The sequence below is a fragment of the Amblyomma mixtum genome, chromosome 3 (genome assembly GCF_055824585.1).
Source record: "Amblyomma mixtum isolate Tamu chromosome 3, ASM5582458v1, whole genome shotgun sequence".
In the NCBI taxonomy this organism is placed as follows: Eukaryota; Metazoa; Arthropoda; class Arachnida; order Ixodida; family Ixodidae; genus Amblyomma; species Amblyomma mixtum.
In genome coordinates, this window is record NC_143014.1 from 37,095,030 (window position 1) to 37,108,618 (window position 13,589).

The following is a 13,589-nucleotide window of genomic DNA, read 5'->3' on the forward strand; positions in this document are numbered from 1 at the left end:
CAAGTAGTACCACACTTCTCAAAGTTTCTACTAGATAAAATCATAATTTCTATGATCTTACCTTTCTTGACGTAATTATGGGCAGAAACAAACTTTTGAATAAAAGCAAGCACGATCATTATTTAGTTTTTGGGGTGAATCTAGCGTAATACGAGATCCAGCGTGGCAGGTAACTGGCAACACGAGCACGCAAGGCGGATCGGCGTTTCGGCGTAACGCAGCCGACAACTTGCGTGGGTCTGGGAGACTCGCGTTTTTCACCGCGAAATGCTCTATTTTTATTTATTAAGTTGGGTGGCAACGTTCGTCCAAGTATGCTTTTCTGTGCTGGCAGTGGGTAAGTTATATTAAGTGCCCCTACTGAAAGTAACTGTCATTGCAAAGGTGATTTAGAGAGCGTACGAGCTTATCCGTTCTTGTACGGCGTTCGATGAGTGGTGATATGTGATGACACTCTCGGAGAGCTTCACTGCATGCCACTAGTTTTATGCATTGCCTTTATGATAGCAAAATTACTGCTTCTAATCTACAGTACGTCATGTATGGCTTGGCGGTGTCATGATGGCGCATCTGACTGTCCGTCATCAGAATTAAATGTTTTTCTTTGCGTTTTCAGCGGCTGGCCTCTACTACTTGGCCGAACTCGTGGAAGAATTTACCGTTATGACTGAAAAGATTATTAGGATACTAATTCTGGTACCTATTCGTTTTCTTTTTTTTTTTTGTTCTGATGTTCGAATGTTGAACTTCCTACGTACTTCGCTATTTTGCAGCTGACTGTCGCCGTTTACGTCGGGCTGTTCGTTTTTGAAGATGTCCCCATGACAATGATTGGCTGCGGCATGCTCAGCCAAGTGATGCACATGCTGGTTTTGCGAACTTTCCCATTCTTCAACCTTTATTCCGTGCCTTTCTTGTCAGCCACCGGTACGTATTTTGTACTGTATAACTTACGCGAGTTGGTAGTGGAACAAAAATAGCTGCAGCAGAGAAAAAAAATAAAACTCTATTTCAGGACTACTTACACCGATAAAGCTTTGTGAGATGAGTAAAACGCTCCTGTTTCCCTCAGTGACAATGTGTTTCCACGAGTTTTCCCCTTAATATCTGCAACAGAATGGAGATATTCCAGTGAGCACAGTGATTAAAAATAAAGCAGTAAATGAAACGAATGAACGAGAGTGTGTCGATTATGGAAGCGTTTTGCTTGGTGTTACAAGCTGCCACTTCAACTTGCAGGGCAGCTGAACTGCTTTTACCACAGGATTTATTTCAGCAGTGTTGGTTGGGTACAAGCCCCGACGTATTACCCTTGTACAGGTACTATTAGCAACAGATGAAACAGGAACTAGGCATTTGAGACAAACGGCAACATAAGACGTTAGCCGAGGGAAGCGCAATACTAGCACAGGTTCATTTAATTTCGAAGGCACGAACACTGTCCTTTAGAAGTGTTAATTAACCTCTCTTGCTCTTCCTCTCCAGGAGCTATTAGTGTTTTCTGTTTTGGCCTTTCAGTTCTCTTGTTTGAGTTTCATTGCTGCTGATAGTACACACATTGCGACAATGTATTTTCCTGTCTAGTGAACTGCACTGTTACTTCACATGAAAAGTGGAAACTGCAGAATTAAAGGGACACTTGGAACAACTCCTTTAAATTTTTGTTCCCAGTAAAAATTACTTGTTGTGCTCTTTGTGGCTATGTAGATGTTTGTTCAACAGGAAAAGATGGAATTATTGGTCAGAAAATTAGATTTGAAATGAACTTTTTTTTCTCAACACTCAATTTAATCTTTTGACATCAAGACTAAGGAAGACTTCATGACCATTGTTTGGAACTGAATGGCACTGTAGCCTAGCCTCAATTATTTGGCTGAAAACAACTGCACTGACAGCATAGCCATTTGCCCATGAAAATGGTTGGTGGCGGCAATACCTGTGTTTCATTTTTCAGCCTTTTCTAGCTTTTAAAAGCTCTGCTTTCAGTTAAAGTAGCCCATGTGCTGTGCGATGTAGGCGCATAACCTTAGGTGATTTAAACTAATCTGGAGCCCTCCACTATGGCATCCCACATAGCCCATGAGGAGCTTTGGGGTATTAAATCCCACATAACATACCGTACTGTCCCCTCCCGTCCTTGTCTTTAAAACGAGTAATGTATCGGTACAAATCAACTTCAGCTTGACTTCAGTGTCTCTTTAAGAAGGCATTCGTCCAGTTACATATGTCCATATAGCCAGCAGATTAATGCCCAAAAGATGCATATGTTTGAGGTAACAGGAATGATATATGTTGCCCAGATCTTTAGAGAAGGCACCAGGGAAGCTGAGAAACCTTATTTTTGTGCAGCTTCTTTTTAATTAATAAATCTTGGCTTAGTTAGAGAATCATTTGATATTCTAGAAGGAATTAGGAACTCTGCTTCGTATTGTTAACTTCTTCCATTTGAAATTTGTTCAAATAATCTCAGTTGAGTGTTTTCTTGAAAGACCTAACTTGTGCTTGAATGCGGCATGAGAAAAAGTAGCACCAGGCTTTTACCACCCTTTTAAATAGAGAGCCCTTATTGTGTAGTACGAAGTAATACTTGCATCCAGTGCATTTTGTGATTTGGCGAAGGAAAAAGCTTGTGTTGCAAACCACTTCTATGCATGCTGAAAGCATGCATGCTCTGAGTGGGCTATCTTTGTAGGCACAAGCGTTCATGAAGTTCCCTAGTTTGGCAGATTTTCATACGTATTCAGAGAATGAAATATTAAAAGAATGCTTTAAAGAATGGGAAGAAACAAACGAGCATTAGATTAAGTGTTTAGAATTTGGCCTTTATGATTGCATGCTTCGATGAGGTTGATCTTAGGCTAGTTGAGGCTGGCATGTTCAGGTTGTACCACTGTTGTGAAGGGGGAGAGGGAATCTCTTTGTGCCATTAAATTGCATAGCCTAACCTTAGATTTCTTCCTTTCGTTTTTCAGCTCTTGTTGTCCTGAACCACTTCCTTGCATTCAATTTCTTCGCTAGCAAACCCTACACGCTTTGCGAGGCAAGTACTTTTGACCTGGTTAAAGAGTGGTTTCCGTGGATCACTGTAGTAACAGTCTATGTTTATGCAGGTGCTTGCATACTTCACTCTCTGCCTGTGGTTGGTGCCATTTGCATTTGTGGTCTCACTTAACGCCAACGACAGTGTCCTCCCAACTCTTGCCGAGCGGAGGCCACTTCTCAGTGGTGCGTATATTTATTGCATTCATAACTGCTTGAGGCAAGCATTGGATTATTATGTACAGCCAGTGGCAAAAATTTGTGGGATGTGAGTTCACCCTGCAAAATTTTATCACATGATTCTGCATAACTGTGTCATACTCGACCTAACTGTTGCTTCAAGCTTTACTTGAAATGGCATCTTTACCACAACCTTCACATTGTAAACAAAGTTCTCACTGAGACCCAGTTCATTTCCAGTAGTGCATGGCATCATTCCAGCTTAGCTGACCGAGCTTAGTCCTCTACTGGATTGTCCTGGTTCTGTATGCAGTTCAGTCGTAGCTTATATAAAACTTTACAAATTGCAGCCTAAGAATAATGTACATTAATTAAGCATTCACGAATAGTGTGCTGCAATCCAAAAATGCTATATGATTGAAATGTAGTGTATGGTTGTAATAGTCTGACACTGTGGCTATTTCTTTTAAACATTCCATAAATGAAAGTGAATGCAATAAATAACTCTTGCATAGAACATGTCTGGCTCGTTGATGATGCTGAGCTAGTAAGTGATGGTGAATGGTGATCTGAAAATGCTTGAATTTCTATCACTTGTGTGGCGTCTTAGTAAATATCCTGTGCTTTAATGACTGATTGGATGCTAGACAGAGAAAATATGATTCCAGAAAGCTATGAACTCCAAAGCTTTCTCTTCTCAGTGAGTGTACCCTGTGTAATGCCTATAAATTTAAATTTGAAGTGAGTGCAGATATGAGTTTTCAAAAATATCAGACGTGCAACCTTCAACAAAAACAAGCTTTGTTGAAAGAGAGCATCATTCAGACCAAGTACCGTCTTTGCCAAAAGTAACCAGGCTGCATGTTTTGCTTCCGACTTGTGTAGCCGAGCAATTACGCCACCCCTTACGCTTTAAATCTCTGTAAGGTACGGAGAACCCTTGTCCTCACCTTCCTAAACCTTTGATCTTTAGGGAAGCCGTGAGAGCTCTGCTATGTGAGTAAGAAGCAAACCATGCAGCCTGGTTACTTTTGGCAAGGACTGTACCTGTTGCAGTCTCTTTCACACTTTTTTGCTCTATCAGTGAAGACAATTTTGATATGAGCAAATGGTTTGGATGCTGCCCCCATAAACTGTTTACTGGAAAGAACACTTGGAGAACAACGAAGCAAGCTACTGCGTAGTTTGTAAAGGACTTAAGTTCAAGCTGTTGTATGAACAGTATGATGCAGAGCACTAAAAGCATGATGAGAAGCTCCTGGTGGTGGTATCTGTTGCACCTTTGGCTCAACCACTGTGCATACATTTGTGACATCTTGCTTAATGTCATCAGTTCACCCGTGTGCTTGGAAATAAGAATTTCCTCTTTAAATTTATGTTCACCAGTTGAAACAAGTTGTTCATTTGGAATGAACGAAATAATGCAAGGGCCCAGCTCTTCCAGTTCACTGAAGAAATTATATACTTTGAGGGTCTATAATCTTAACTTCTAAGTTTACACTACATATTATATATTTCACATTATAATGTTATTGCAGTTCTGAATTCATTCGTGCATAATTCCGCGCAATTTTCAAGAAATGATGACATTAACAAATATTTACTGGCGTGCATTGATGAAATAGGGGATGTTTGACAAAAATCATTCTTAACATGGTAAGGTTATAAATTATGGGGTTTAGTGTTTTGAAGCAACTCAAGGCCTTTGGATTAATTTAGACCACCTGGCTTGTGTTTAATCTGCGCCGCTCAACTACGGCATCCCCTGTAGCTCATAAGTCGTTTTGGAACGTGAAACCCCACAGTTCAGTTTTATTATGATGAGAGTGATATTTCGGCAAACAGTCCCCATTTTATCAAAAAATGTCGTTTCTTTAAAATTTCACATAATAATAATTGTGCATGCGTGAATTCTGAGTTATAGTAACATGTAGTGTTGTACCAGGTGTTTCGGGGAAACTTGCTGCTAATTTTTAAGAATAGGTTTTTTTGAAGCAAAGACATATAGTTATTTATACTAGTGCTGGCGGACACCAGAACAAAGGCGAATCATTTTAACTAGTCGGGTTATTAAAGGTGCGCTGAAGAGGAGTCTGAACTCGGGTCTTTTTGCTGTGGTACTCGATCTACACGTTCCGAGCATTTTTACAAACTTCGAATTATTGCCCTGTGCAGCCGATTTCCCTAATTTAAATCGGATTAATGTCCGGCACCCACCTTTTTTCTTTAATTCCCCGCAGACGGTGGGAGCAGTCAACCAATGCATGGAGTGCCTTTCAGGCAGTCGCTTGGCGGCTTTGCTTTCACTTTTATTTTGTTTTTTAGGTTTCCGTGAATAAATAGATCTAATCAGAGACTGCATAGCTGCAAATTAGGCCCACGGAAATAAAAAATTCAGGGGGCACTTTGTTGACCTAAAGTGCGGTGAGGCGAAAGCCTTAAGCGTGGTGTTGCTGCTTGTGTCACTGATGTGTGGTTAAGATGTTAAGCTTCGCCTCTAAGAGGGGGTTGCAGCCTTCGGGCTACGGCCGCTTATCTGTTTTTTCAGCCAGCGTCCGCTTCGACGGACGCAGTTGTTGCGACGCACGTCTTTACTCTCTCTGTTTTTCTCTTTCTTCTTATCTTTCAACTCTCTTCTTTCTGCACGTGGCAGCGGTGGTGGCTCGGCTTGAGCCAGTCGGCAGGCAGGTCCCGTGCACTTTCCTTTTCGTCCTTCTCTCCGTCGCAACCAACCAACCCGCCTCTAAGAGCGGAACGCGACAGCGTCTTGCAACGCTGCCAGGAAGTCCATAGAACGCCATCACCCATTCAGTTCTACGCCTTGCTCGTCGGTAAATTGGTTTTTGAGGAAAGGAAATGTATGTCTCTCATATCTCGGTGGACACCTAAACCGTAACGGGAAGGGAGGAAGATGGGAGTGAACGAAGACACCGTATTCACTAGACGCGCCTTTGTTCATTCCAAACCATCGAGCTGGCATGGCGGAGTGGTAGCGTGCTCGTCTCGCACTCCGGAGACCGGGGTTCGATTCCCGAGCTCGGCCAATTTCCTTCTCGGTTTTATTTATTTATCTGGTCTGACTAGAAAGGTTAATTAGGCTAATTGGCTAAGTAAGCAATTAACTAAACTCAGTCCCACTTACTTGGAGCATCACTATACGGTCCCTTTAATTGGTTGCATGGTTATTAGCCAAAGTACAATTGGCCCCGTTTGAAATTCGCGCACTGTGACGTCACGACCGTTTCGACCAATTGAAAAGCGTGACATTTATGTCAACAACTGCTGCTTACAATGATGAGGCTTTAAACGCTTCCGCCTTAAACTACGCATGAACTCTTTGCTTTCGCCGATCACTATGTATCACTCCGCCGATGGCATAGCGGCATGCTGCCACGGGACTGGTTGAAAGGTTGGTCGACTCCTCCCACCGTCTGCGGGGAATTAAAAAAAAAGGCGGTAGCCAAGATGTTTAATCGGATTTAAATTAGGGAAATCGGCCGCACAGGGCAATAATTCTAAGTTTCTAAGAACGCTCGGAACGTGTAGATAGAGTTCCAGCGGTAAAAATACGAGTTCAGATTCCTTTTTAGTACACCTTTAACTGAATCCTAATATTTAACTTAACTGTTACAGATAGACACCTGGTTACAATCAGTGATTTGTAACTGTTCATTAGTAGTAGTAGTCATATTAGTTTGTAGAATTTCAAATTACCCTTGCCACTGTGGTATAAAAAATTTTGACAATATACTGTGGTCTCAAAAATTTTGGTAATTTCTCGCACAATTCGAAAATTACGTGCTTGCGTTACACGCTCAGCGACATCCATCGAACCGCATCACTCTGAAGCGCGTGTCACGTGACGTTCTCTGTCCCCCGCGATGCGATGCTCACTGCTCCTCGTTGCTCCAGCCGAGGCGGGGCAGAGAATTGGTAACGTGACATGTGCACCATGGAGTGATGCAGTTTGATAAACTTCGCAGTGTGCGCACAGCATGTGTGTGGTTTTGGATTGTGTGAGAAAAGGCCAAAATTTGTTGAGCCATAGCAGCGAGGCTGATCACATTTTTAAAAGGGAGTGGCTATTCTCCCGGCAGCCGTGAGAATTCCGCTCCCACAATTCTCACGGCACTCGCCTCTGATTGGCTGTACACGGTCACATGATAACTGCAGGTAGAATAAGATTTTGTTATTCTCCCGGCAGCCGTGAAAATTTCGGCAACGCAATTTTTATGGCTGTGCGTGATCAAATGATAATTTAAGATTTTGTTGCTCTCTCCCGGCAGCCGTGAACCCTGAACATCTTTGCCTACCTTTTTTATTATTTTAATAAAACTACTACCACCGGTTGAGCGTTCCTAGACTTCTGCGGGCAGGCGCCTCTAATTATCGTTCATGGTTTCAGCGTTCCAGTAGTTTATGTGGTTGGAGGAGCAATTGCAGTGCTGGTGCAGAAGTCGACCCCGTCAGCGGAACGCTGCGGGCTTTTCACCTCTCGGTCCAGCCATACATGTTGCCTCACGTACTTTTCTTTTTGCTCCGTAAGTGCTAATAAATTGTATTATTATTAATAGCACTTTTAGGCGTTGCGCGAAGTTTTCATCTAACCAAGAACCTGAAGAACGCGTTTCAGCGGCCTTGGGCGCATCGCGCTGCAAATTATCGTCACACGCGGTAGTGCTTCCCGTTTACTATTTATAGGTCGACTGTTTAGTACTCGGTTCACAGAAAAAAACAATGACCTTGAGTAATTACGTGATATCCTGACGGAGGTACCGACACTCCAGTGAAACAAACATCCTCGATGGCACAGAATTTTATTCCAAGTAAATTACGTCGCCGTGTGCCTTGTTTAGGCAGCCTGCGTAGAAAAGAAGTATTTTGACGACCAAGAGAAGCGAGTCAGCCACTCAAAGTATTGACATTACAAGGGAGCATTACATTGATGAGGGCAGTTTTTTCAGTTTATTCACACAATTTCCAATTGCAAACATAACGACAATTACTGATATGTCGCTGTGCTGCTACAGACTGTACATTTCCATAACTTGGTCTTTCGTTGGCTGTTTAGTCCAACACAGGGCAGGTGACTCCAAGCCAGGCACCAGTCACAGCTTACTGAGTCTTCATCTTCTAAATTTGTGCTGCACTCACTACACTTCCACTCTTGCTCTTTTTTGATTTTTACAACCATCTCCACAGCTTGCCATCCATCTTCGGTAAAGTAACGCCGCACAAATTTGATGTCCACACAGTCGTTGCGAATACCACTATGGACATATTCAAGCCTTTGCTCGACTGAGTCTTCATCGAGAAGCTTCCCTTTCATAGCATCAGCTGCATTGCCTGCCCCTGTTAGCCACATCAACACTTTCAGTTTTTTCTCCCTCACAGTAAGCTGTCCATAAGGCCTGTCAGTCCTTTTTCGTTTTTTTTGGCAAGCCAATGACGGTCAAAACTTGCCCTTTTGGCCGACCACACTTTCTCATTGGAGCTGGCACTTTAATCATATCCAGTGTGTCTGCATCCTGGACGGTTTTACCTTGGCAGCCAGAAGACGCAGCAGTGTCAGCTGTGCCGTGTAGGACCTCTTCACGTGACAAATGTGTGTCCCTCGTTTCTGCTTGAGCACTTGTACACAATGAATTGGAATTTCCAACAATTCCGTGCTGACCTTGACAGGCAACCTCAGGAGTGTCAGAGCTGCCTAGTGAACCATTTTCATGCGAGAGATGCGCGCTGCTCATATCTGGCCTGGTGTTAGTGCCCAGTGCAATCGGCGTCTCAACATTTTCCTGTTGCAATTGTTCAGGCTGGATACTTTCTTCACAATTATCGAAGAACTCCTGCTGATTGCACTGTTCCGGCTGTACTACCTCATTTACGGTAACTTCATTCCCAGCATTCCAACATTCCAGAATGGTTTCTAGAACTTTCAGCCTCCTTGTGAATGTTGCTGTTGAGCCCTCTGATGCACGGTCTGCCTGCTTAGATGCAATGGCTGCTGCCTTTCTAAATTTCTGGTGCGCAGAAAGAATTTTTTTATTTTTCCGAGTGCTCACCTGCACTGGCTGTCCACCATAATCATCAGTGGCTGTCATGCCACAACCTTCCACGTACTGATCTAAACACCACCGTTAAGCACATAGGTTTCTGTCATATTTTAAACGACCTGCAGACTCTCGGAGGACAAAAATATGGCGACAAGGTAGCAACATAGCTTTCCTGAAAGGGCATGTGCAGTGCTCCACCGTAGCACAGAATTTACTTGCCTCAGCCAGTGCATCAGTACTCTTCTTTACGGCGATAGATGCAGAAAATTCCGCTTGAACGCGATCATAGGCGTACGGTGTTAACAACCTTGAATACAGTTCACTGGCCTCGTCTTCATTTGGCGCAACTATTCTCTTTTGTAGCATAACAGCTGCTTTATGCGTTTTTTTTTATTTCGTTGAGCATAGATGATTGAAAAGAACTTTTCAACAAACATCTCAAGAGAGCTGAAACGTTCAACAAGTTGCTTCAGCTTTGCATTCATGCTTTCAGCTCGGTTATTTGTTGAATTGAAGAAGTTCCCGGACTCCCATTTCATACCCATTACCCATTCTGCATGAATGGAGTGCCAGTTGGTGTCAAAGTACTCCACTACTGGAGTTGCTGTTGATGTCCGCAGCGTGGCATAAAGCTCCTCATAAGCCTCTTCATTTTTTGCATACACCATGCGTTGTAGGATATCCAGAGCTGTTTCCTGCTCTCCTCTCGTAATGCCTAATTTCTGCACGCTCACTTCCCTGCGAAAGGCCTGCAATGTGTGAAATGCACATATGTGCAGTGCAGATGATGGGAAAAGCTCTTTCACAATGGTTCTTTGTTTTACATCTTTCACGTGACAATGCACAGCCAATGAGAAGCGAGTGCCGTGAGAAATTCGCAAACACAATTCTCACGGCTGCCGGGCAGTGGTCACGTGACAATGCACAGCCAATGAGAAGCGAGTGCCGTGAGAAATTCGCAAACACAATTCTCACGGCTGCCGGGTCAGGACCTCTGTCAGGATATCACGTAATTACTTAAGGTCATTTTTTTTTCTGTGAACCGAGTACTAAACAGTCGACCTATAAATAGTAAACGGGAAGCACTACCGCGTGTGACGATAATTTGCAGCACGATGCGCCCAAGGCCGCTGAAACGCGTTCTTCAGGTTCTTGGTTAGATGAAAACTTCGCGCAACGCCTGAAAGTGCTAATAATAATAATACTATTTATTAGCACTTACGTAAAAAAAAAAGAAAAGTACGTGAGGCAACATGTATGGCTGGACCGAGAGGTGAAAAGACCGCAGCGTTCCGCTGACGGGGTCGACTTCTGCACCAACGCTGCAATTGCTCCTCCAACCACATAAACTACTGAAACGCTGAAACCATGAATGATAATTAGAGGCGCCTGCCCGCAGAAGTCTAGGAACGCTCAACCGGTGGTAGTAGTTTTATTAAAATAATAAAAAAGGTAGGAAAAGATGTTCAGGGTTCACGGCTGCCGGGAGAGAGCAACAAACTTCTTAAATTATCATTTGATCACGCACAGCCGTAAAAATTGCGTCGGCGAAATTTTCACGGCTGCCGGGAGAATAACAAAATCTTATTCTACCGGCATTTATCATGTGACCGTGTACAGCCAATCAGAGGCGAGTGCCGTGAGAATTGTGGGAGCAGAATTCTCACGGCTGCCGGGAGAATAGCCACTCCCTTTTTAAAATTCTAAAACCTAATACGGCTATTCCTAATGGCTAGCTACAGATCTCTAATTGCAACTAGGCAAATAGTCAAAATGATAACCATTAAAGTTTTCCCAATTAGTAGTTAACAAGATTCGCCGGCGGCTCTTCTGCTATCTGCCAACAGTGGTATTGCTATGACTCGAAAAGAGTCTCTCTGCCTCAAAAAACCCATTTCTAAAATTAGTGGCAGGCTTCCCTGTAACATCTGGTATAATATTCTAAAGAGCCTGTTAGAGGGTGGAGATGGGGGCAGTGAATGCTGCTTCTGAAGCAGCGTGTATGGAAGATTTTCGGTTTGTCCCTAATTAAGGGCAAAAAATGTAGATTTTCTTGCATGAATGGAGTGATCAAAGTTCAAAAATTTTCTGTTTTTAGAAAAAATGATGCATGCCTATTTCGTGTCATGCAGTTTTCTTGCTACAAAGCTGTGTCATTTATTGCAGAGCTGAGGAGGTTGATTCCTTTGCGTAGGCACTTTGCTGTCTCGTATAATTTTATTTGTTAATGTAAAAATAGTCACGAGGCCGTCACTGCTGCTTTTCTCTGACCATGTCCAGTTTGAATGCCTGAATGAATGGTTTCAGTGACTGTTGGCTTCCTTCATATCAAGCAAGCAAGATATCATGTACAGTACGGTTCACTGTTAAAGGGAACATGCAATTGCATGGCTTCCACGCTTCGCGAAGCGATGACACCTAGAACGTACGAGAATTGACAGCACAAGATGCATGCACAGTAAGCATGGCGGCTGGTCTTTCCGCGCATCTGCCTGGTGCCGCTCATTCTCGCCGCATCTAGGCAGCAGGGCTTCGCGAAGCGCGGAGGCCACGCGATCGCATGTTCCCTTTAGCAATGGACCGTACTGTACATTACTAACTTGCATAGACCTCACATACACTGACTGCCTCTGAACACAGTTGGATAAGAGGTGGCATTGCCGGAAGTGTTATAGTATTTGTGTTAGAACAAAAAGTAATGCATGTAGAAAAAGCTGCAGGGCAGTATTAGACCTTGTAACTAAAATTAATAACACTTTCAATTAGCAACAAAGATTCTGCTTGTTAGTAACTAGTAGTGACAACCCTTATTAGCTTAATTTTGTAAACAAAAATGTGGCTGTGTGGTTTGAATATGTTACTAGAGTACACATTATTTTGTTCCTTGTGTGCTGTGTATGCCGTGAACTTTTCTTCATGGTTCATTGTGTCAGTCAGTGGAGTTTGAATGCATTAAAACTTCGCTTGACATGGTTGTTTCTGGAGATAGGAGGGAGGAACTGTTTCATTGGATGTGCTCAGTGTTCATACATATTTCTACATTATCGTGCATGCTTGGTAGATTGGAACAGGGTTCATTTGAATGATGAACAGCCCAACATTGAGCCTTTCTCCGTTTATTCACCCTTTATTCGTGCATTAAAAGTGCTTCATGTCTGTGCCTAAGTGTACTTTATTTGCACTGTTTTCCAGATGACAATGATGTTGTCTCCAACTATTTTTCTCAGCGGAACAAGCGCTATAACTTGCTGTCTTTCTTCAACAAGGCCAAAGAGTCCATCCTGCCTCAGCGTGTCAAGAAAGTGTTCTGAGAACCCTAAGGACAAGGCCGAGTCATCACCTGTGGGCTCATGGGACAGGCCTGTTGTTCTTTGTGTAAATATGCACATCAAGACTGTTGATATGTGTGCTTGTGTGTGTGCAGCTTTTATTTGTAAGTAGAAAAATAAACCATGCCCTTGGCAACTCTCCTGCAGCTCTTTTTCTTTATTCAAAGACTGGGAAGAAAATGCTCAGTGGCAGACAACTAGACACCTCTTTATAATGTCTTCACGTTTCAAACCGTGGTGTTTATTTCTGAGTATTTCAAACACATTTCATGTACGCCACAATTTTGATCACATAATTAAGCTGGTCTTTCAGAGTCGGCAACTGTTTCTGCTTTTCGGAACAATCTGGAAACTGAAAAGAGAAACAAAAATTTGTGTTACTTGAGTTATATAGTTATATCGTTATATCGTTAGCGGACGCATGCTGCCTCTTAAAGGGACTATGAAACAAATTTATTGAGATTACGTAAAGATAGGCAATCCATCACTCGTCACCCCAGCGAAAGAATTTTCGAGCTAGCATGCATAACAACGAAGTTATAGACGATTAAAAATCACGCTCCTCCTCTCCCCCCTCAACTCATACGCGCGGAGCACCAAGAAAAAATAAAGAAAACAGCTCCGGGACTGGGCTCCGCCCATGAATACGTCATTCGCTGACGTTTGGTTCACGGCTTCCGGTTGTCGCACTCCCGAGGAGCAGCGTGCGTCGGCAGCGTCTCTCCGGTCTCGGCGCTTTCTTTGCTCCCGAACTCCCGGCAGAAAGAGGCGGCAGAGGTAAATTGGAAACATATGCGTGAAGGCAATGCCCTGGCCCGCGCTTGCCCGAGGGGGTCGCGCGGCGCCTCGAGCAGACGATTTTCACCGCTACCGGAAGTGTGCCCGTGACGTCGTAGCTGCCGCGGCTCGAGCGAATGACAGCGTGTGGTGGCCTACCGACGTCATGGGACTAGTGACGTCTGTTTTCCCGGTTTTGGTTTCAAAATCG

General features: G+C 43.4%; 1 protein-coding gene across 1 annotated transcript; it reads left to right on the forward strand.

Moving 5' to 3' along the window:
- Positions 1-170: 170 nt before the first annotated feature.
- Positions 171-12,747, forward strand: LOC149349673 (protein TEX261). Its single transcript, XM_089578718.1, has 6 exons — positions 171-337; positions 617-696; positions 774-927; positions 2,973-3,040; positions 3,111-3,225; positions 12,465-12,747. The coding sequence occupies exons 1-6, from the start codon at positions 268-270 to the stop codon at positions 12,581-12,583; spliced, it is 606 nt and encodes a 201-aa protein (XP_089434844.1). The 5' UTR covers positions 171-267; the 3' UTR covers positions 12,584-12,747.
- Positions 12,748-13,589: the final 842 nt, after the last annotated feature.